The sequence below is a fragment of the Tarenaya hassleriana genome, unplaced genomic scaffold (assembly GCF_000463585.1).
Source record: "Tarenaya hassleriana unplaced genomic scaffold, ASM46358v1 Cleome11, whole genome shotgun sequence".
NCBI classification, from domain to species: domain Eukaryota; kingdom Viridiplantae; phylum Streptophyta; class Magnoliopsida; order Brassicales; family Cleomaceae; genus Tarenaya; species Tarenaya hassleriana.
Window position 1 is genome coordinate 2,957,693 of NW_010961290.1, and position 22,029 is coordinate 2,979,721.

At 39.0% G+C, this 22,029-nt stretch overlaps 3 protein-coding genes and 1 long non-coding RNA gene across 6 annotated transcripts; 3 read left to right on the plus strand and 1 right to left on the minus strand.

Annotated features, from left to right (window-relative positions):
* Positions 1–9: 9 nt before the first annotated feature.
* On the plus strand, positions 10–943 carry LOC104805688. Its single transcript, XR_770550.1, has 2 exons — positions 10–147; positions 679–943. It is a non-coding gene; the product is annotated as an uncharacterized LOC104805688 (long non-coding RNA).
* A 1,136-nt stretch (positions 944–2,079) lies between these two features.
* On the minus strand, positions 2,080–7,461 carry LOC104805689 (chromatin assembly factor 1 subunit FAS1-like). 2 transcript variants are annotated; one of them, XM_010530330.2, is made up of 12 exons: positions 7,280–7,461; positions 6,732–7,181; positions 5,928–6,027; positions 5,706–5,853; positions 5,500–5,623; positions 5,009–5,373; positions 4,578–4,901; positions 3,969–4,050; positions 3,714–3,848; positions 3,091–3,501; positions 2,790–2,927; positions 2,080–2,550 (listed from the first exon to the last, which is right to left on the minus strand). In XM_010530330.2, exons 2-12 carry the CDS (start codon positions 7,173–7,175, stop codon positions 2,371–2,373), a joined length of 2,451 nt encoding a protein of 816 aa, XP_010528632.1. In that variant the 5' UTR covers positions 7,176–7,181; positions 7,280–7,461; the 3' UTR covers positions 2,080–2,370. The 2 variants fall into 2 exon arrangements, with proteins under 2 accessions (XP_010528632.1, XP_010528631.1); XM_010530329.2 differs by having other exon boundaries at positions 6,732–7,205.
* A 1,044-nt stretch (positions 7,462–8,505) lies between these two features.
* On the plus strand, positions 8,506–16,839 carry LOC104805690 (transcription elongation factor SPT6 homolog). Of its 2 annotated transcripts, none has more exons than XM_010530332.2 (17): positions 8,506–8,623; positions 8,733–8,848; positions 8,966–9,058; positions 9,703–9,841; positions 10,077–10,140; positions 10,260–10,401; positions 10,482–10,614; positions 10,685–10,928; positions 11,030–11,230; positions 11,329–11,436; positions 11,527–11,913; positions 11,978–12,085; positions 12,200–12,979; positions 13,515–14,828; positions 15,099–15,308; positions 15,505–15,988; positions 16,125–16,839. In XM_010530332.2, the coding sequence occupies exons 2-17, from the start codon at positions 8,818–8,820 to the stop codon at positions 16,589–16,591; spliced, it is 4,905 nt and encodes a 1,634-aa protein (XP_010528634.1). In that variant the 5' UTR covers positions 8,506–8,623; positions 8,733–8,817; the 3' UTR covers positions 16,592–16,839. The 2 variants fall into 2 exon arrangements, with proteins under 2 accessions (XP_010528634.1, XP_010528633.1); XM_010530331.2 differs by having other exon boundaries at positions 8,766–8,848.
* A 730-nt stretch (positions 16,840–17,569) lies between these two features.
* LOC104805692 (phosphoglycolate phosphatase 1B, chloroplastic-like) lies at positions 17,570–21,751 on the plus strand. Its single transcript, XM_010530333.1, has 12 exons — positions 17,570–17,908; positions 18,361–18,428; positions 18,558–18,650; positions 18,731–18,802; positions 18,937–19,008; positions 19,332–19,391; positions 19,547–19,599; positions 19,798–19,895; positions 20,486–20,585; positions 21,110–21,213; positions 21,316–21,431; positions 21,553–21,751. The coding sequence occupies exons 1-11, from the start codon at positions 17,626–17,628 to the stop codon at positions 21,423–21,425; spliced, it is 1,113 nt and encodes a 370-aa protein (XP_010528635.1). The 5' UTR covers positions 17,570–17,625; the 3' UTR covers positions 21,426–21,431; positions 21,553–21,751.
* Positions 21,752–22,029: the final 278 nt, after the last annotated feature.

Genomic DNA, 22,029 nt, shown 5'->3' on the forward strand with positions numbered 1-22,029 from the left:
AGGTATATGGATAAATTGAGAAAGTAAGAGAAATGACGAAGAGGGCACCACTCTCTTCTCTATGCATCCTTGTGCTCCTAATGCCTCTCGTGATATTCGTACAGCCAGAAACAATCCCTTCTCAAACAATAAATCATCGTAAAATTGGTGAGTTTCCTTTCTTCTAATCAATCATTTATATGTTTATTAGTTTGTATTAATGATTTCATTTCCGCTTTATTTTCGGATTGAGTTTTTTTTTTCAAATTTAATTTTATATTTATAACTATTTGTCTTTGTTTCGCGATTATTAATCTCATGCCTCATTTTTTTATAACTTGGATTTTGTTTTTAAAAAAAAAAAAAATCTATTTAATTATTACGGAATTATTTTACCGTATGCACTTTCTTTGCTTCTCAATTTCGATCTTACATCTTTGTTTAGCCATAAATTTGTCAAGACTCTGTAACCAAAAGAAATATTGTGTCATAATATTCCATAGCTTATATTGGGTGGCAAAATAGTTTCATGGGTAAATCACATTTAATGTAATTCATTACGAAAACGTTATAGCTTAAATTCAATTCGAGTCGTTTCCGTATAGTTTTATGGATATGAAAACACTTGAATAAAACATGAAATCATTTCGTCCTTTCTCTAACCATATAGAATGCATGGGATTATTATATTTTTTTAAGGGGTTACGAAAGGAGAGAGAGAAGGGATGGAACATTTGATTCACCAAAGAAAAGTGATTGCAAGGCCAAGCAGATCACCAAGAGGACCATCGAAAGGTCATCCCCCGGGAAGACCCCTAAAGCTCCTTTAGCGCTTCACAATCATATTATATATATATATATATGAATAATTATTTTTTTGTTAAATATATGAATAATTATGATTAGATCGTACCATTGTATCTAGACAATAATTTTGTTTGTTGAATAGAATTTGTCAAAGTGAGCCGTGGTACATGAATGAAACGAGTTGCATAGAAAGATGACTGTGGACTTATTTTGTATGCAATGCATTAATAGAATATGCAAATGCTGGACTCTAAGCGAAGCCCTAATGAAAGTCGAAGATTTAATCAATCAATTGCATTCATTGGATAAAAGGGGATAGGTTTTATTAGTTTAATAAATTATCAAACAAATCCAAACCAAATAAAAAAACAAATAAACTCTTATAAATGTAAAATTTCTGTAGATATTGAATTGAAAAACTGTTAGAAATAAACAAACATAATATTAATTCAAATTTCGTTTTCTCTTTGAATGCAATTCATACTTGTTGATTTTTATGCGCCTGATAAATGTAACATTGTTACAATTTTTCCCACGTGGGAAATCGTGATTTTTTTTTTTAAAAACTTTGCTAAATAATAAATGATTTCGTAAAGATAATTAAAGACAAGAAAAATATATTTAGAAAAAAAGAAAAAGATATAGCCGTTGCACGTTGCTTCCTTGCTTCCTCTCTAAGCATTCATATTCTTAACAACGGTCATATGATATGACGGTGATACAGAATTCCTCTGCCCAAATTCATCAAACCCACATTCAAAAACCCTAAATTTAACAAACCCACAAAAATGGGAATCTCCGAATCCCATGGAAAACACTCACAACATATTCCTCTTAATGCAATTACATACCAATGTGTTCATCTTCGGCCTCTCCCTCACCCTCCTCCACGTCATCGCCTTCTCCGGCAGCAACGCAGTGTCAGAAGACGCCGATATCAGCGACTGCCGTTTTTCAAGGGTCGGTCTCTGCTTTGGTGTTCACTGGAACAGGCGATTTTCTCCGGACCCCGAGATCGTACGTCGGAGAGGACGACGGGGAAGTGATTCTGAAGCTGGTGGGCGGATTGTGCGGCCTGATCTTCTGCTTGGAGTGGAAGGTTCTTCCGCTGGCTTTCTTGCTGAAGCACAATGCCTATCCGGAAGAAGATCTCAAAGATTTTCCTTCTTCCCCCTCTTCAAATCGAGTTTTCGCTTCGTATTGCCAAATTTCTTGTTCATACTTGGCACTGGTGCTTGTAAAGGAGCCATGATCTTGAGATGTTACTGAATATTTGGTTATGAATTGCTCTCATTACAAAAGGTTTCTTTCTTGTGAATTAGACCTTGTCCTTAATTCGGCAACAAAAGCTTGAGCAATTCTAATGTGACAAAAACCCATTTTTTACTCCGCAAGTGCTTATAAGTCTAAAAATTACATACTTGCACATATGCCACAAGACTCATTCTCAAGTCTTTACAAGTAATAAACCTCGGGATGCAATTACGGATCAGAAAATCTGCATCCTCGGAAGGCGAAAGATGGGGCCAAAGTTGAAGGATTGAGACAAGATGTGAGATATAGAGACAAGACTTGTTAGTTGTTTTAGTCCTTGCATCCATCTGGCTCCTGGGGCATAGTTCTTGGCTTCAGAGATGGCTCGGGTGACTTTGATGATGGAGGCAAACAACGTTTCGAAAAGAACGAGGAGATTGTTTTTGCCCTCTTAACGCCTTTGTCTGGTGATGGCGTTAATCCGAGCTTTGACAATATTTCCTCTTTCACCTGCATCAGAATCAATTTTTGTCAGAGATTCCAGTGGTCTGAATACTACAAACAAATCCCGGTTTGTATTGTCTGTATCCGGCCTTGATTGCTAACGAGAGTTAAAAACGGGTTCATTAGTTGGATTAGCCAAGATTAAACATCTCAGTTTAATTTCCTCCGAACCAGTTCAAATAAAGTTTGTAGACAGTGAACAAGGATGATAAAATAGACCATCAAATATGAAACCAACAACTAACCTGCCATCGGTTATCCTCGAAATTCGATATCTCCCGCACTGTACTTCTTAAGCGGGCCTTTGAGACATCGGGGAACTTTTGCTGCAATGATTCCACCACCTTGTTCATACCTTGAGAACATGACTGGATTATAGACACCTGAAAGCAAAACATTTTATGTTAGAACTTACAACCAAAGATCCATTTCTACAAGTCATTTGGATTTACTTAAATATCATTCACTTTGCCATTCTTGTGATTACTTTGGGTGCAACAATGATGTCAGACTGGGTTGTTGAAAAAAATAAGAGAATTCACTTACAACTGTGAGCAAATCTAAGTCTGGCATGGATTTCACACTTGGTGGGGGTGGAGGAGTGTTGGAACTACAAGGGGAGTTACTGACTTCTGGATCCTCATCTTCCATGTTCATCGATATCTCAATGAGTGGAGACCCGGGTAATGGCCTCATGACAAGAGCTTGCAGACATATCTGTTCCATTTTCTGTGTCCCGTCTACCTCTTTAGCTGTTAAATGTGGCGTTTTTTCATGCATTAGATTGCATATAATCAGCGGTTGACATTTCTTCAGCGCATGTTCTGTCAAACCATGCAGATGCTTTTGTTGATGCAGCAGTGCACGAAAATCCTGACTCTCTTGGTCTTGCTTAGAAGCAGGTGAACTTGTTTCCCGTACAGAAGGATCAATGTCCATTCTATCCACTTGCACCCCCTGAAAAAACCAAGCAAGAAGTTTAAGCAAAGAAACACAAACTCATGATTAACATTTTCCTTTTACATAAGAATAACAATTGCGGATGATTGTTTTAATGTCCAAGGGCCATCTGATCATAATAAAGAAAACTGTGGCTTGATGGAAATTCCTATGCTGTTAGTTTAGACTTGAAGTATGTTTGAAGAGTATTTTTGAAATGTCATTCCTACCTCGTCTTCGGAGAGATATCCATCAGGCACAAAGAAGCCATCTTCACTGTCATCTTCATCATCAGCTCTTGAGCATCCTTCCTCCAGACATTCCTCCTCATTTTCGCAATCGGAAAGGCTTTCACCTGGCTCTTCCTATAAACATGAATGTACAGCTGTAACTAGAGAGACCATTTCGAGTTTCTGGGCAGTAAAAGCACGTTAGAAGTTTCATACAGCAATTGCCAACTCTAGTCAAGCAGAAAAATGAATTACCTCTTCCCATTCTTCATCACTGTCAATTTCATAATCCAGGTCTGGATCCTTTTTCAGAGGATGTCGTGGCCCTATGACTTGACTGTAAATGTTGAACATGAGAATGAACAACGACATAGTCAACAAACAAATTTGGAAGCCCACTACATAACATAATCAAGGGAGTTTAAAGCATCATGATGTTGTATCTCTTACTAGCATCACTAGAAATCCAAAGGGATGGTAAAACACAACCAACATATGCAAGCTAATTGGTCGAATGTATTCACAAGAATGACAAGCAAATCCAAAAATAAACAAAACATGAAGAGAAAAGTGGAATGGATCATAACATGATGTTATGTTTCATCATGTTTTGTTTATAGAATCATATGATTAAGGGATATGCCCCACAGGAAGCAGAAACAACTTTGTCAGTAGTAACAACTTAGTGACAACCTTGGCAGAAATATAACCAGTGAAACAGAACAAGTATGCGCATGATGCCAGATAACCCTTCACAACATATTTCAAACCTAGCAAAAGTAGATATGAATCTAAATAATATGATTCCAGATAATCTAGCTTTAAAACATCGAATAAATGTCGTTCGCTAATGCAAATGCTAACCTTTGGCGTGGCCAGATACCATAAAACGCTGGTCTGTAGCTTTTATCAAATTGTAACAACTGTACAGCCCTCCTGGACTTCTTAACACCAGAGGACGACGAAGAATCACATTGACTAGCGCATGATTCTCTGCCCAAGTTCTTCTCTTCCCAAACATCTTCTTGATTCTCCATGCCATGCTCATTGTCACTTGCTGGTCCCTTATTTGTAGATAGCTTTAGTTCTGGAAACAGTTCACTCTTAGGTTTCTTACGCATACCCCAATGTTGTTTCAAACTTGAATGTATCCTGTGACCTAACCGACGCCAGGAAGCAAAGTGCATGCTGCAAGCAACATAGTTTCAGACCAAAATATCAAAAAAACACATAGACATTGAACGGAGAAAAGTGAGACCTAACAGGTCAATCAAAGAAAAAGAAACCGGTTATACCTACGAAGATCATCAATGTTAGTTTCACAAGATGCTGAAAAAGCACAGTCCATAGCCTGGATAACTGTTTCAGTTGCATTTTCATCTTTTGCCAATGATGAATCAGGAGCTGTTACTTCTTCAGAAGGAAGTTCATTCTGGGTCACTGCAATAGTTTTGTTTCTTTTAAGAAACTGCTCCATAATTGAAGCCTGTTTCTGTAGAGCAACTTGCTTCTTTAGCTCAGCTTGCTCCTTCTGCCTTCGCTTTTGTTCCCTCTCCGAGTCATCTTGCTGTTTCTTTATCCGTTTCCTTGACTCAGACTCTTCCTTTTCTTTCTGTTTTTCACCATTATCTGTCTCCTGCAGCATCTTTTGCTCTTTTTCCTGACAAGAAAGATAAACACAAAGTAAGAATTAAGAATCAGCTAAGACACTCAAACGAGGCTCCAAAAGAGATAAGGCAGCAGAGATAATTGTAAATGAATTTGGAAAGAAAAAATATCAACTCACATATTCCACTCTTTCTTTCATCATTTGACGGTCCATTTTTTTCTTTTCCTTCTCAGCCTCACGTTTATTTCTCTCCATTTGTTTAATAAGCATTTTCTCTTCTCGCTTTGCATCTTTCTCAGCCCTAAAAGGTCAATACACAATTTGACTATCAAGAAAAGAGACAAATAAGTATAAATCACCACATGATGAATGAAGGTGCTTACATCTCTGCATTGTTCTTCTGCAGCATGTTATCCATGAATGACCGTATATCTGCCTCACTCAGTACTTTACCAAGTTTTTCTGCAGCTTTGTTCAGGTTACTTCTGTATGATTTTTCACTCTCCGCCTTTTCTAGTGCAGCTATCATTGCTGAAATAGACATAAGCATAAGACTCTCATATCCTACACTTAATTGATGTGAATCATCATAAGAAGTAACTTACCAGAAACAGCAGTAATCCTTTCATGGATCTTCTTTCGACAAATCCGACGAATTTTTAGTGTTCCACGAGCAGCTTTGGGTAACAGTTTTAGATCCCTTGTCTGTCAAATAAAAAAAGTATCCATCTCAATCATTAGATGATGCCATCAAACCAATAAATTACACTGAATTACCATTCCTAGCAGGATACATAGGTAGAAGCTCGACTCACACAGTAGCAATGCAATTATTAAACTTTAAAATAAAAACTCAATTGCCTGAAAGAGGCTACAGAATATCAGATGATAGGAATTGCGATCAAGAGTGACCTGCACAATATCTAACTGAATAAAAATCAATTAAGATTTCTGTCCTTATGTTCAGATCCATATTTTGAGAACTCAGAAACAAGTAAACTCAACTCCAGTCCAAAGTTCCGACTAAGAAAAGAACACAAAAGCAACTCAAACTAACTTCAAGACCAAAGCAATGACCAAGAATCATATAAAACATAGAAGCATGAAAGGAGCAGTGAGCCATCCAATAACCCAAAATGCTAAAGAATATGAAAAGCAATTGTAACCAGGAGTGACAGGATCAAACAGAATAGTAACCAATTCATCCTAATCCAATCTTGGGAATTCAGAAACTATTAACCAAAACTCCTATGGAACAGAGATACGGAACATCTCTACAAATTGCACAAACTAGCAGTTCATCACCTAAAACACTCACATTAACTACCAAAGAAAAACAACTACTGAGAATCATGTGAAACACAAAACTATAAACCAACGCAAGAAACGGGCAGTGAACTGTTGATTACCTCCCAACACCAGAGACATGACTCTGTCTCATCCTCCAATACATCGGCGTCAGCATTGTGCACGCCGTATATCACTCTCTGGCCGACAGAAACGACGGCGGTCTTCACCCCCGCCGCCGACACTGTCTCCATCTTCTCCTTTAGTTTCGAGTGAATCACATCCACCAGCTTCGACAATGGCAAACTCTTCTCCTCCATCAAAACAGCCGCCATGGCGTTCACGGAGGAACATTCGCTGAACCCTGAAGCCAGATCTGGATCTTGACCCATCATTTCTCTGTAATACCCGAAAAGCCCTTCCATTTCCTTCTTCAATGCTTCGATCTGTGCTTGCTTTTGCGCGTCGCTCAAGCTTTCTACCGCAGAAGATTCTCTCTTCCGCTTCTGCGATTTCTTCGGCAGACCCTGTCCGTTCGTTTTCCCATTTTCGCCGGTCATCACCATCGGAAGCTCCTCCATCGCAACCCAGACACCCTAAAAGCTATGAAACCACCACTACAACAAAACCAAATAATAACCCAAACAAAATTACGAGATCTAAAACCTACCCAGAGGAATCCGCGAGGAAAAAAACACGAAGATCGTCCTCTAGACCCCGACACAATGGTTAAGAAAATTAGGATTGTTCTCGGGAGCTTCGTATGATGGGAAACCTTTCCCGCTTCGATTAATGGAGGGAGAGAGGGAGGGGGAGGGTTTCAACTTTTTCGAGAAAAATTTCCCGCCATAGATTTGACAGATGAATTTGCCTCCAAATGACACAAATGCAATTTCCTGCGGTTTCGCAATCAAAATGTTCGGGACATTTGTCGGCCCAAAACGAAGGAAAACCAACTAAAACAGCCACGTGTTTTTTCAGCTTTATTTTACGGCCCAAATATCGTGGATTTGGGCTTGACAAATACGCGTGGCCTGATATGCCCGAGAGAACGTGGCATGTAATGGGACCACGAGCGGTGCAATCTAGATCGTTGGATCTTGTAATGCATCCGTGACCATTGGATCATGAGATGTATCTATGACCGTTGGGTCGAAATAATCTTAGCCGTTAAGATTAAACTACACGAACTAAGAGTTATATATACGTCAGAGAGATTTTTAGGGTTTTTAAAATTTAAAAACCAAAAAAATTGACAATAAATTTTTGGAAAATTAGCTTTTTAAAAATTTGGAAGATATTTTTGACGAAAAAAATAATTAAAAATTGAAAAACTCTATTTTTTAATTTACATAACCAAAAACCAAAAACTAAAATACAAAAATAAAAAACAAAAAATTAGCCGAAAACACAAAATAAAAACTACAGGATGTAGCACTAAAACCTCATTAAACAGGCGATCAAAACAGTTTCATCGTTGCAATTCTTCACCTTTATATGATAAGATGAGAAAAAAATACAATAACTATATTCCATTTCCTTATCCTCCATTTGTCAATTGATGACGATTTTTTTTATAATAAACTATGATTGTATTTTCTAATTTGATTGTGTTTGTAACTCTAATGGTCTGTCCAAAACATTTTATTCTCATCCTATTTTATTATTGTCTTAAGATACACGAATAAAAACATTTAACTGATTCTATTTCGTCACTTGGTTTTTTTTTTCAAGTTATAATATTATTGTAAATGAAAACAAATTAAAAAAATTGCCAATATAATGATTAGTTGTTTTAATAAAATTCAGACAAATTTATTTATATTTATTTGATTCTCCTAATTATTTTATTCGGTCACCAAATGGTTTCCCCCCGAAGAGCTGCTGTATTTATTTCTTTTTCCTCTCTGCGAAAATGAGTCTCTCAATATAAAACTTCGATCCTTCGACACCGGCTTCTCTGTATCAGTTCTCCGCTAGGGCTTTTCGCATTCGCTTCGGCCAATCATCTCCGGTACGCTTCACTGATTCCAGATTCCTATCTTTATCTTTCGCTAAATTTCTATACTTTCCGTGTTTCTCTCTCCATAAGCACGAGGGCTTTCGTTCTTCGCCCTTCTCAGAATCGGAATCGCTTGTGTCGTTGTCGGTTGCAGCTTCTAGGGTTTTTTGTTTCTGTCCGTCGTCCTCAAATTTGTTTGCTGAAGCATGGCGAGGAACGCTGTTTACGATGATGAAGGTAAATAGAGCTTTGCGGCTGAAACCCTAATTTGCTTGGGTAAAGGGCCTTGAATTTTCGAAGGTTTTTGTTTTATTCTGAAAGCTATGAGTGATTGATAGTTTGATTTCCGCACAGACGATGCTGAGCTTGAGGACGAGGAGGGAGAGCCTGTCCATGGAGACCCAGTTGAGGGCCGTGGCGATGATGAGGATGAAGACGAAGAAGAAGGTGAGTTTTTGCTGCCTGATTTTAGATATTCCGAGTAAGAATGGGTGGGTGTTTTTCGTTCCACTATTTAGTTTTAGAGGTCCCTCCCTTTCCTTTCTCTTGTTTCTTCTTGATTTTGGGTCTGTCACTGTAATTTAGCGTGATTGCAGCTCCACTCGTTTGAGAGAAACCTAAAAGCATCTTGAAATTGTTCGAGTTTTTAGATTTGTTGAAACATGTTTAGTTGCGTAAATGTCCGAATTTGGGAAAAGGAGACAATTAGGAAGTCACGTTTGTGGTCTGAAGGAATTAGTAGTGAATGAATCAGTTTTGTGTGTCTGGGTAGAAGTTTATCATTTTATGGTAATAACTAATAACTAAGTAGTATTATGTTGATGTTTATCTGGTTGTAGATTTTTTCTTCTACCCACTTCTTTTCCATTCAAACCTTGAAATGTCTCTTGTGGATGCAATTCTCGATGTATACCTAGGATTGTTGCCTTTCAGATCACCCCCTTGTTTCTGAGATTATGATTTCGTAGGCTAGGGTGATAAATTTTGTTATCTTTTGCTTTGGGCCATGGGTGTGGTTTATGTGGTCTTTTGCTCTGAGTTTTTGGCTAATAGTGTGCCATTGCCATGTGAATCCTATTTCTCTTTTATAGGTCAGGATGAGTATGAGGATGATGGGTTCATAGTGGATGATGTTGATGAAGAAGAGGAAGAACAAGAAGAAGAAGAAGAAGAAGAGAAGCAAGATAGTGATGAGGAGAGGCAGAAGAAAAAGAAGAAACGAAGAAAAAAGTGGGTCTTTTATTCTCTTCCTGTTTTTCAAATTTCATGTTTTTTTGACTGCGGAATGCTTTATGAAAATGGAGTCATGGTGGAAATTCTTAATAAAGCTTTATTTTAATTTCGTTAAAGTATATGTCTGTGGTCTGTATTGCTTTGTTGTATTGTTCAATTTGCCAATGACCGATATGCTGCACTTTTTCTGTTATCTTTCTGATCTATCTTTTCCATGAGATGATTTATCTAGGGATGATGATCTTGATGAAGATGATTACTTACTTCTCCAAGATAACAACATCAATATCCAAAAGGTTGGCCATGCTTGCACTTGTACATATGTCTATTTTTCATGATTCATTCTTTTGGCATTTTCTTACAGAAACACATTCCATACTAACATATTTAGTGATTCTTTCTTTTAACACAACAGAAGAAGTACAAACGGTTGAAGAAAGCGCGGAGAGAATCTGAAGGTGGAATGGGGTTATCTGATGATGAATTTGATGGAAGTGGTCTAGGTGGACGAACTGCTGAGGAGAAGATTAAAGACAGGCTATTCGATGATGACGATGGTATATGCTCTTGGGTTCTTCTTCTGTAGATCTTTTATATGGACTCTGTCTGTATTTTCTTATGCCTCTTTTGTGTCTAGGAGGTCCGCTTGAAGATGTGGGCGATGAGGAAGAACTGGTAGAGGAAGAAGATATCGAGATCGGGGACGATGATGAAATGGCAGACTTCATTGTAGAGGAAGATGAACTCGATGAGCATGGTGCTCCTGTCAGGTATAGTTCTTTCTGTTTATTTCTAATCAGTTGTCTTGAGATTAGACGATCTAATCAAATTGTTCTTCAGGCGGAAGAAGGTGAGAAAGAAATCTAGGCAGGCGCCAGGAGTTTCATCATCAGCTTTGCAGGAAGCTGCTGATATATTCGGTGATGTTGAAGAACTATTGAAACTCCGCAAGAAAGGTTTGGCGTCTAATGAAAGGATGGAAAGAAGGCTTGAAGATGAATTCGAACCAACTGTACTCTCTGAAAAGTATATGACAGAGAAGGATGATGAGATTCGCATACTTGATATTCCCGAGAGAATGCAGGTTATCTGATGCAGTTTTTGTTTGCTTGTTCTTGGTCCTTGGTTTTATTTGGTGTTCTTCAAGGTAGGTATAATGTGGTCTCTTTGGTAAACTTTTTACAGATATCTGAAGAAAGCACTGGTAGTCCTCCCATAGACGAAATTAGTATTGAGGAAGAGAGCAATTGGATATATGCCCAACTCTCAACTTTGTTAAAAGGTCCGGATCAACAAGGTTTGCATGCTTTTGAGGGGCAGGATGTCTCCATAAACAAGGATGATATCACACGATTTTTGGAGTTACATCATGTGCAGAAACTAGAGGTGATTTTTGTGGTGATTTATCTGATTGGAGATACATCTTTTTTTTTAAACAATATAAATTTATCTGATTGTTGTGGTGGTTTTTCTTGTTCTTCTAGATACCCTTTATAGCTATGTACCGGAAAGAGCAGTGCAGGAGCTTATTGGATGGTGCTGATTTTGGTGATGTCAATGCAGACAAGAAACCGGAAGTCAAATGGCATAAGGTAAGCTGTTTTATAGTTATCAACAAAACTGCCATTCAACATTATTATACTTGAGAAACTTGGTGAAACTGTAACGAAATGCATATATAGGTCTTCTGGACGATTCAGGACTTGGATAGAAAATGGTTACTTCTTCAAAAGAGGAAAGCAGCGCTGCATGGTTATTATACAAAGCGTTTTGAAGAAGAGTCTAGGCGTATATACGATGAGACGAGGCTTAATCTAAATCAGCATCTCTTTGAATCAATTATTAAGTCTCTTAAGGCTGCTGAAACTGAAAGAGAAGTTGATGATGTAGACTCAAAGTTCAACTTGCATTTTCCTCCTGGTGAAATTGACGTTGATGAAGGGCAGTACAAGAGGCCCAAAAGGAAATCACTTTATAGCATTTGCAGCAAGGCTGGGCTTTGGGAGGTTGCAAACAAGTTTGGGTACAGTGCTGAACAACTTGGGCTAGCATTGTCCCTAGAAAAGCTGGTTAGTGTGATGTTTTCGTTATTGGTTTTTTGTTGTGCTGGACTAACATTTCTCAACTGCTTAGGTTGATGAACTGGAGGATGCAAAAGAAACACCAGAGGATATGGCATCAAATTTCGTGTGTGCGATGTTTGAAAATCCCCTAGCAGTCCTGAAGGGTGCTCGGCATATGGTACTGTTTTCATATAAGTAACACTCTGGATGGATTTTTTTCGCTTGATCTAATTTTTGAAGAGATACCCCTAACGTCATACTGAGAGATGGCATTTTCTCTCTTTTCTAATAGGCTGCCATTGAGATAAGTTGCGAGCCGTCGGTCAAAAAGTATGTCCGTGGCATTTATATGGAGAATGCAGTGATCTCAACGAGTCCTACTCAAGATGGGAATGTGGTAATAGACACTTTCCATCAGTTTTCGGGGGTTAAGTGGTTACGTGAAAAGCCATTGAGCAAGTTTCAGGATGCACAATGGCTTCTCATCCAGAAGGCTGAAGAGGAGAAACTTCTCCAAGTAACCTTCAAGCTGCCAGAAAATTACATGAATAGGTTAATCAGCGACTGCAATGAACACTATCTGAGTGTTGGTGTAAGTAAATATGCTCAACTTTGGAATGAGCAGAGGAAATTGATATTGGAGGATGCACTTCACAATTTTCTTTTGCCTTCAATGGAGAAAGAAGCAAGATCCTTGTTGTCTAGCAGATCAAAGAGTTGGTTGCTTTCAGAGTATGGGCAGGCTTTATGGAACAAAGTGTCTGCCGGGCCATATCAAAAGAAGGATATGGACATTGGCTCAGATGATGATGCTGTACCACGGGTCATGGCATGCTGTTGGGGTCCTGGAAAACCAGCAAATACGTTTGTGATGCTGGATTCATCTGGAGAGGTGCTTGATGTGCTTTATGCTGGGTCCCTCACTTTGCGATCTCAAAACGTGAATGACCAGCAACGTAAAAAGAATGACCAGGATCGTGTTTTAAAGTTTATGATGGACCATCAGCCACATGTTGTGGCTCTAGGAGCTGTCAATTTGAATTGCACTCGTCTGAAGGATGATATTTATGAGGTAAGTGTTTTTTGCACCACAACGAGTGGGCCCAATGTCTCATTCTAGATTGGCTTATGGGTTTAAAGTTGGTGTTCTTGAAACAAGTTAGGATTCTGTGAACATTGGCTGTGAAGTTGATGCAGTTTTGAGGTTCTATTGAAGGTCTCATTAATCTGTCATGCATCAGTCAGTTATTCTTTAATTTCTGTGACTGCCAATTTTACTTTTAGATAAATATGTTGTCAATTAAATTGGATTTCACGAGAAGAATCTTTTATTAAGTTAATGATTTCCAGTCTTTGGACGTGTAGAGATCTTTTACCTTACACTCTTAAGTTTATTGTTGAATTATTTGGTGTACCATATTCACATGGTTCTAGTAAAATGTTATAATTGGTGTCTCCTCGGAGTTTCCTCACTATCTGGTTGATATTTGACGGGAAAAGCTTTCGAGTTTCTTCTTTTGTTGGTCTGTTTGTGCACCAGATTCAAATTTATTTGATCTATATTACTGTTGCATTGTAATTAAGCCTTTTCTGTTTTATTACATCAGGTTATCTTTAAGATGGTTGAGGAAAATCCAAGAGATGTCGGGCATGAGATGGACGAGTTAAGCTGTGTGTATGTCGACGAAGCTCTTCCCAGGCTCTATGAAAATTCCCGGATCTCTGCGGAACAGCTACCTCAGCAGTCAGGAATTGTGAAACGTGCAGTCGCTCTTGGACGCTATCTTCAGAACCCATTGGCAACAGTTGCCACTTTATGTGGACCGGGTAGGGAAATCTTGTCTTGGAAACTTCATGCCTTGGAGAATTTCCTTTCACCAGACGAGAAGTATGGGATGGTTGAAAATGTTATGGTCGATGTGACAAACCAGGTTGGAATCGACGTTAATTTGGCTGCAAGCCATGAATGGTTATTTGCTCCTTTGCAGTTCATTTCTGGGCTTGGACCTAGAAAAGCTGCCTCCTTGCAGAGGTCTCTTGTCAGAGCTGGTTCAATTTTTGTCCGTAAGGACTTGATATCTCATGGGCTTGGTAAAAAGGTTTTTGTGAATGCAGCTGGCTTCTTGCGTATTCGTCGAAGTGGGCTGGCTGCTAGTAGCAGCCAGTTTCTTGATTTATTGGATGACACAAGAATACACCCTGAATCTTATGGTCTTGCACAGGAACTAGCGAGAGATATTTATGAAGAGGATGTAAAAGGTGATTCAAATGATGATGAGGATGCAGTAGAGATGGCAATAGAGCATGTGAGAGATAGGCCTAGCTTATTGAGAAGCGTTGACCTTAAGGAATATCTGGAAACTAAAAAGCGAGAGAACAAGAAGGAAACTTATAACGATATCATGAGAGAATTGATCAATGGTTTCCAGGATTGGAGGAAGCCTTTTAAAGATCCAAGCCCGGATGAAGAATTTTATATGCTTTCGGGTGAAAGTGAAGAAACTATAGCTGAGGGAAGAATTGTACAGGCCACAGTTCGGAGGATACAGGGTGGGAGAGCAATATGTGTATTGGATTCTGGCTTAACTGGGATGCTTATGAAGGAAGATTACACAGATGACTGGAGGGATATCGTTGAGCTGTCAGACAGACTGCATGAAGGTGACATGCTCACATGCAAGATCAAATCACTCCAAAAGAACAGATATCAGGTTTTCCTTGTCTGCAAGGAAAGTGAAATGAGAATTAACAGGCACCAACATGTCCAGAACTTTGATCCTTATTACCATGAGGATCAGAGCAGTCTCCAGAATGATAAAGTAAAAGCTCAGAAAGAAAAGGAGCTGGGGAGGAAGCACTTCAAGCCTCGGATGATTGTTCATCCACGTTTCCAAAATATTACTGCCGATGAAGCAATGGAGGTATGTCAGCATTTTACCTTGGTAGTGGCTAATCATTGTGTTCTTATTTTCAACTTCTACTTTTCAATTGGAATTGTGTTGAGAGGTTTACATAGGATTTGTTAGTTAGTATAGAGGCAAATGACGTTGGTTCTTACTGATTCTGGAGTTTAGTGGCAAATGACGTTTGTAAATTTATCTTAGATATGCAAATGATCTGGAGTTTAGTGTGTGTGTATAACATTTTATATGAGTTGTTGGTTCTTACTGATTCTGGTAATGTTCTGGCAGTATTTGTCTGATAAGGATTTTGGGGAAAGCATCGTTCGCCCAAGTTCTCGTGGACCCAATTATTTGACTTTGACACTCAAGATTTATGATGGAGTTTATGCTCACAAAGACATAGCTGAGGGTGGGAAGGAGAACAAGGACATAACCAGCCTACTTCGTATCGGGAAGACGTTGAAAATTGGGGAGGACACCTTTGAGGATTTGGATGAGGTGAGTTGCTCTGCTGGTGCCATGTTTTGGACTCTTCTTCTTCATTGTGTAGAATAGTCAAATGTTTCTAACAGTGAGTTGCATGGTTTTTTTAAACGTGCTTGGCTTTCAAAAGTGTTGCTGCGTCTTTGGCGACTTGCCTGTGCTTTAAAGTTGTGTACAACTTTAAGGTTTTACTGTCTTTGTAATTGGCTAGGTCATGGATCGATATGTTGATCCTTTGGTGGCTCATCTCAAGGCAATGCTCAACTATCGGAAATTTCGGAGGGGAACCAAAACAGAAGTTGATGAACTTCTAAGGATTGAGAAGGCTGAAAACCCGTCGAGGATAGTCTACAGCTTCGGGATTTCTCACGAACATCCAGGCACCTTTATACTAACTTACATACGAAGCACAAACCCGCACCATGAGTATATAGGCCTATATCCCAAGGGGTTTAAGTTCAGGAAAAGGATGTTTGAAGACCTCGACAGGCTTGTCGCGTATTTCCAGAGGCATATCGATGATCCGATGCATGAACCGTCGATTAGGTCTGTTGCTGCCAGGGTACCCATGAGAAGCCCGGCCGAACGTGGTTCTTCGGCAGGAGGTGGTTGGGGTGGTAGTTCCCACAGCGAAGGAGGTTGGAAAGGTCACTCTTTTGATAGGGATCATTCTTCTACACCTGGTTCAAGATCTGGTAATTTCTCCCTACATTCTATTCTAGACTTTTTGTGTTTTGTGGATGGTGTTGCATGGCTGCCAGTAATGGCGTCATGTTAGTAAAAAAAAGGCTAAGGCCTTTGTCCATTTTGTATCCCCACCAAATTTCGCAGGCAGGGGAGGTGATTTCAGAAACAGTGGCGGCGGTGGCAGAGACGGGCATCCGAGTGGGGCACCGAGGCCATACGGTGGTGGCCGCGGTCGTGGACGAGGAAGAAGAGATAACATGAACAACGAAAGGCAGGATTCAGGGTTTGATACTCCGAAATGGGGTTCTTCTTCAAAAGATGGGAATGACGATTGGGGCAATAATAACAGCGGCACCGGAGGAGGCGGTGGTTGGGGAAGTGACACTGGAGGAGGTAAAAAAAGCAGCGTAGGGGACGAAGGCGGTTGGGGAGGAGGTGGCGGTTGGGGAAGCGATTCCGGCGGTAGAAAGAGCAGTGACGGAGATGGCGGATGGGGCGGTAGAAAGAGCAATGACGGAGATGGCGGATGGGGAGGTAGAAAGAGCGGTGGCGGTGGTGCTTGGGGTGGTGAGTCGAGCGGAGGAAAAGAGGGCGGCAGCGGCGGTTGGTGAGAGAGAGTACCTTTCGTAGTACCGAGAAAAAAAAGTTTGTTATATTTAGTCTCTGCGAAAAAAGTTACCTGATTAGCCAGCCTCCTGCCATGAGGGTAACGAGGGTTAATGAATTAGACTATCGACGTACCAAATTAATTTAGAATTTTTACCATGTGACCTCACCTCTTCACATTTTTTGCCCATTCTGGTTTTGATGGTTTCCCAATTTTTTGTTTGTTTCCTTAAGAAAATACCAATTTTGCCCATTTTGGATTTCGGTTCAGGTTCGGTTCGGTTATATTCGGGTTCGGTTATTTCGGTTATAGAAAAACTATAACCATTTGTTTTTTATATAAACTTCGGTTTGGTTTCGGTAAAAAACTTATGTTTCAAAGAAATAATCGGTTTTATCGGTTATTTTTTTATTCGGTTTCATTTTTTTCGGATTTAAAAAAATTAGAACGGTTTGATTTTGATATCGAATTCGGTTCGGATATAGTTATATCTTATTCGGTTCGGCTCGAACACTGGTTTGTAATAACTTAAGTAATGAACAGTTTGGATTCTGGATATAAACTATAAAGAACATGTTTTCTGTATCAGAATAAGATAAATAAAAAATATAAAAATAAAAAACAATATGAACAAAGGATGTGAAAAAAAAAGAAGAAAAGAAAATGCATGTAAGACTCCCATGCGTCATAAGAAATCACTAAGATGTTCAGCACTCCAAATAGTTCAAAAGGGACTATGATTTGGATTTGATTTATGTTAAAATCATAATGTCCTTGGATTCGCATGGAACTGGAACCGTCAATGGTTGGATTGAAGTTCCTTGGCTTTGAAGAATCCATTGGATTACATCTTCCATTTCGCCCACTCATTCCGCCACGTCAGCAACATCACAAGTTTGCGCAACGGCCTCAAATATTTATAATAGAATTAAAATATAAAATAAATTACAGAATGCATATAAAACGAATCGAATTTATTTATTTATTTGTTTTTAGAAAAAGAAAAGTTTCAAGCGGAAACGGAAAAGGGAGGATAGGATGCTTGGCAGAGCAGTTGTTGCTTCTGCAGTTTCACCAGTCTCTTCCTCTTCTTCTTCATCTGCTTTCTGTCTCTCGCCGAAGCTCAATTTCTCCGCCGTCTGGAGCCTCTCCGGCGTCCAATCTTCGCCGTTTCTCGGTTCCTCTCTCCTCAGATGTAAGAGCGACCGCAAGCCTCTCCGCATGACGAGCTCCAGTGTCGCGGTCCGAGCGGCGGGGCAGCCGCTGGAGAACGCCGATGAGCTCATTGACTCTGTCGAGACTTTCATCTTTGACTGTGACGGTTAGTTTCATCGCCGATTGTCGTCTTGACATTTCGTGGAAACTGTTTGTTTACTCGCCGATTGTGTAGAACATTGTTACGGTGACCTAGACATAGCTGGTTTATTTCTTAGAATGTTTCGTTTTGGAAGAATCTTGTGGATGTAGAGAAGGATCAATGAAAGGGAAAAGGAACCCTGGGAGTTCGATGTTGTGAATGGACGGCAATCCGTTCCAAATTTGGATACGGAAACTTGTTTTACGCCTAATTGATAATGTCTGTTTTGATGCAACTACAACAAAGTCCACGCCTGAATTTATTATCTATCCAGTGTATATCTTGTGTGTATGTATATTCAAATGGTTGCTTTCGTAAATTTGATGAAATCTTCTTGATCAGAACACCTTCACGAGGAGAGAAGTTTTGGGTGGGGCTGTTATGAATCATTTGTCCTTTCCTTCCATGTTTTGTAGGAGTGATATGGAAAGGAGACAAACTGATCGAGGGAGTTCCTGAAACTCTGGATATGCTCCGTGCTAAGGTTGGAACACAATCTCATGATACGATTCAATGAGTTCAAATGGATATGGTGATATCTTATTTTGGCAGGCCATTGTGGAAGTTTTGTGGATTATCTTGGTGGTAATTAAATACAATCTTTTCTTTCCAGGGAAAAAGATTGGTTTTTGTCACAAACAACTCAACAAAGTCAAGGAAACAATATGGCAAAAAGTTTGAGACTCTCGGCCTTACTGTTAGCGAGGTTAGTAACAAATTCCATGCTAAGATAGCTGCTTGGCAGATATTCTATGTCTTCTTTTGATTCAAGTGATATCTTTTCAGGAAGAGATATTTGCTTCATCTTTTGCTGCAGCTGCCTACTTGCAGTCCATCAATTTTCCAAAAGATAAGAAGGTAAGCCATCCCACATTTAAAGATATCAGCAACGAGTCAAAATCTGGTTATATGGATGAGCATTGTATTACTGCTGCACATCTGTCCCCAAACATTCTCCTTTCCTTGGCAAGTTCTTGATGCATTAACTTCAGGTTTACGTGGTTGGTGAGGATGGCATCTTGAAAGAACTTGAGCTAGCTGGCATTCAATATATTGGAGGGCCGGTATGTATTAGTGGCGCTTCATATAAGCTTCTGGGTGTACTGAGATGTTTGTGTATCTTCTTGTGTCTTGTCATTTTCGTAGTCCCGTGCAAAGAAAGAGGCTGGAACTTGTATAATAAAAGATTCCTTTCTGTTATTTGTGATCGAGTTTTATCTCAGATACATCCTCGGAGTGATAATCTTATAACCTCTTTGTACGACATTTTCTTTTCACAGAATTCGTACACTTAAGCAGCAACATTCTTCAGCTCGATTTTTCTTCATTTTCATTGTTTTTGTACGAATCTGCAGTATTTTGAACAGCTTATATCCTTCAAATACAGGAAGACGGTAAAAAGCAGATTGAACTAAAGCCAGGATTTTTGATGGAGCATGATAAGGATGTATGCTTTTCTTCCTCGGTGTCCTTCTTTTACTACATTTGTCTCTCAGTGTTCACTTACTATTGATTTACATGTTATCACCCCTTCAAGGTGTGGACAGTTGGAAGTTTTGTTCTTCAGATGGAAACTGCTCATAATTTACTTATGCTTTTCAGGTAGGAGCTGTTGTGGTTGGATTTGATCGTTATTTCAACTACTACAAAATACAGTAAGTCTTCCCTCAACCTTCTCCCATGGTATGCATACTAGCAATGAAGATGCGAAGCATATGTATGAAACTGTACCATGTATCAAGTTGAAATAGAAAGTTTGAATCACCTGATCTGTTTATCAGTGAACAATGCTCTTCAAGTCCTTGTTAATGCCAACTGCATTACCTGATCTGACATTGTCTCTTTGCCGAAAGGTATGCAACACTCTGTATCCGTGAAAACCCTGGGTGTCTTTTCATTGCTACAAACCGAGATGCAGTCACCCACCTTACTGACGCTCAGGAATGGGCAGGTCTGCTTCTTGTATGCATCTTCTATATTTCTATTTCACAGAAGTTTGTCTATTCTTCATATTGTGGTCAAATTATTGACTCATCTTTTAAGTTCGAGTATTGATAAAACCATGCAAAAACAATGGAATATAATTTTTGTTCTTGCTATAATGTGACTCTTGCATAGAAATCTGTTTGCGAACTCAATGATGTTAAACAGAAAATGGTTCATATTACTCAGATCTTTAGTAAAGAGTCTTTACCTATGACATATCAGAAGTCCAACACTGGTTGGAGTACCAGATAATCTGATGGCCTTTAGTTCTTTATGCTTCATTGTCGACACTTAGGTGTACATTTTGTATTTGTGCATGAGGGTAATGTTTAATGTTGTTTTATGTTTCCTCCATAGTGTTGGACCGAGTCCTTGTTGGGAGTGTAACTGGAAAGAGTTGTGCCATCTGGCTTTGCTTGATTGAGTTAATCGAGATTCCTGTATTTCTATTTAAGCATTTTGTGTCCTATATCTTGCACCCCTTGTTTATATATTCTCTTGTGACGTTACTGTTTAATCTGGAAACCAACTCCATGCATTCACCTTCTGTCTCAGGTGGTGGTTCCATGAATGGAGCTATTGCTGGATCTACTCAACGGGAGCCTCTGGTTGCTGGAAAACCCTCAACTTTTATGATGGATTATTTAGCAGACAAGTAAGATTTACTGATTCTCAACCTTTATGATGTCTTTCATCTGTTTTCCCTTTCCTGAATTATATGTCCAAGTGGTTTAGTTTTTCTGGCTGAAACCAATGAAGATGTATAAGTTTGTAATAGTTACATCTCTACTATTCTATCATGTGCTTGTTATTTGCCTCATTGACAATTTGACACAAAAGAAAGAGAGTATGAAAAGCCGGAATCAGTTTAATGTCGAACCATTTCTATTTAACTCATCATTGTTGTGTTTGATTGGCACTCTTCATGTCAAATCGAGTCCATTTAGGATAGTATTGTTTCGAGAATACATTCTTCGAAACACGGGTCCCCTCAAATGGCAAATGCATTTTGGCTGATTGACAATGTGCTTGGTGTGTACATCGGCAGCTTCTTCGAGCTTAAGTGTAATAAATAACCACATGATTGACAATGAGCATACTTCTTCACTTCCATCTCTTGTCATGAAAAATATGCTGTCATATTTCTCTGATCACTGATAAATTTGTATTTTTGGGCAGATTTGGAATTCAAAAGTCACAGATATGCATGGTGGGTGATAGATTGGACACTGACATTTTGTTCGGACAGAACGGCGGTTGCAAAACTCTCCTCGTCCTCTCTGGTATAACCTACTCTTTAAAAAAAAAAAATCCATGGATTTCGTAACTTGTTCCACTCCGTTCGAGTTAACACATTTCTATTGTTTTTCAATGGTGGATCGAAGGTGTTACAACACTCTCAAAGCTTCAAAGCCCTGAAAACAAGATCCAACCAGATTTCTACACGAGCAAGATCTCAGATTTTCTATCCCCAAAGCCTGCCGCTGCTGTGTAAAATCAAGTAAGCAATCAAATCACATTCTCCACTTATGAACCTCCTAAAAGTTATCTTCTTCTTCTTCATCATCTACCACAGTAGTTACTGCTGAATCTGGAATGACTTGGGCTTCTTTTGTTTGCAGTAACTCCAGCTACATACATATATTATATTATATATACATGAGATATCATCACTTATCGGTTAGAAAGAATGTAAAAGCACCACTTAAAGACAAGAGAAGGACCCATCTGTATGACTTTTTTTTTAAATCCATTCTTTAGTGGTTAATAGTGTCTGTGATTGTGATGAATAACAGTTGATGAAGCCTTTCTTTTCCACAATAAGGTTGCGAGTTGAAGAACCAAAAGCTTTATATACATGTTTGATTCGAACAACACTGCCATAACAAAGTTCAAACTGAGACGGCTTTGTCTTCTAGCCCCCCCCCACCTACCCCCACTTTTTGTGTTGTTGGAGAAATTTCATTTTTATATTCTTTAAAATATATCGGCATGTTTTTTTAAAATGTTTTCAGATAACTCGGTATAAAACCTCGATCTATTGGATTTGAATAACATATATATGATTTTCTCCTCTACCAAAATATACATATACTTTA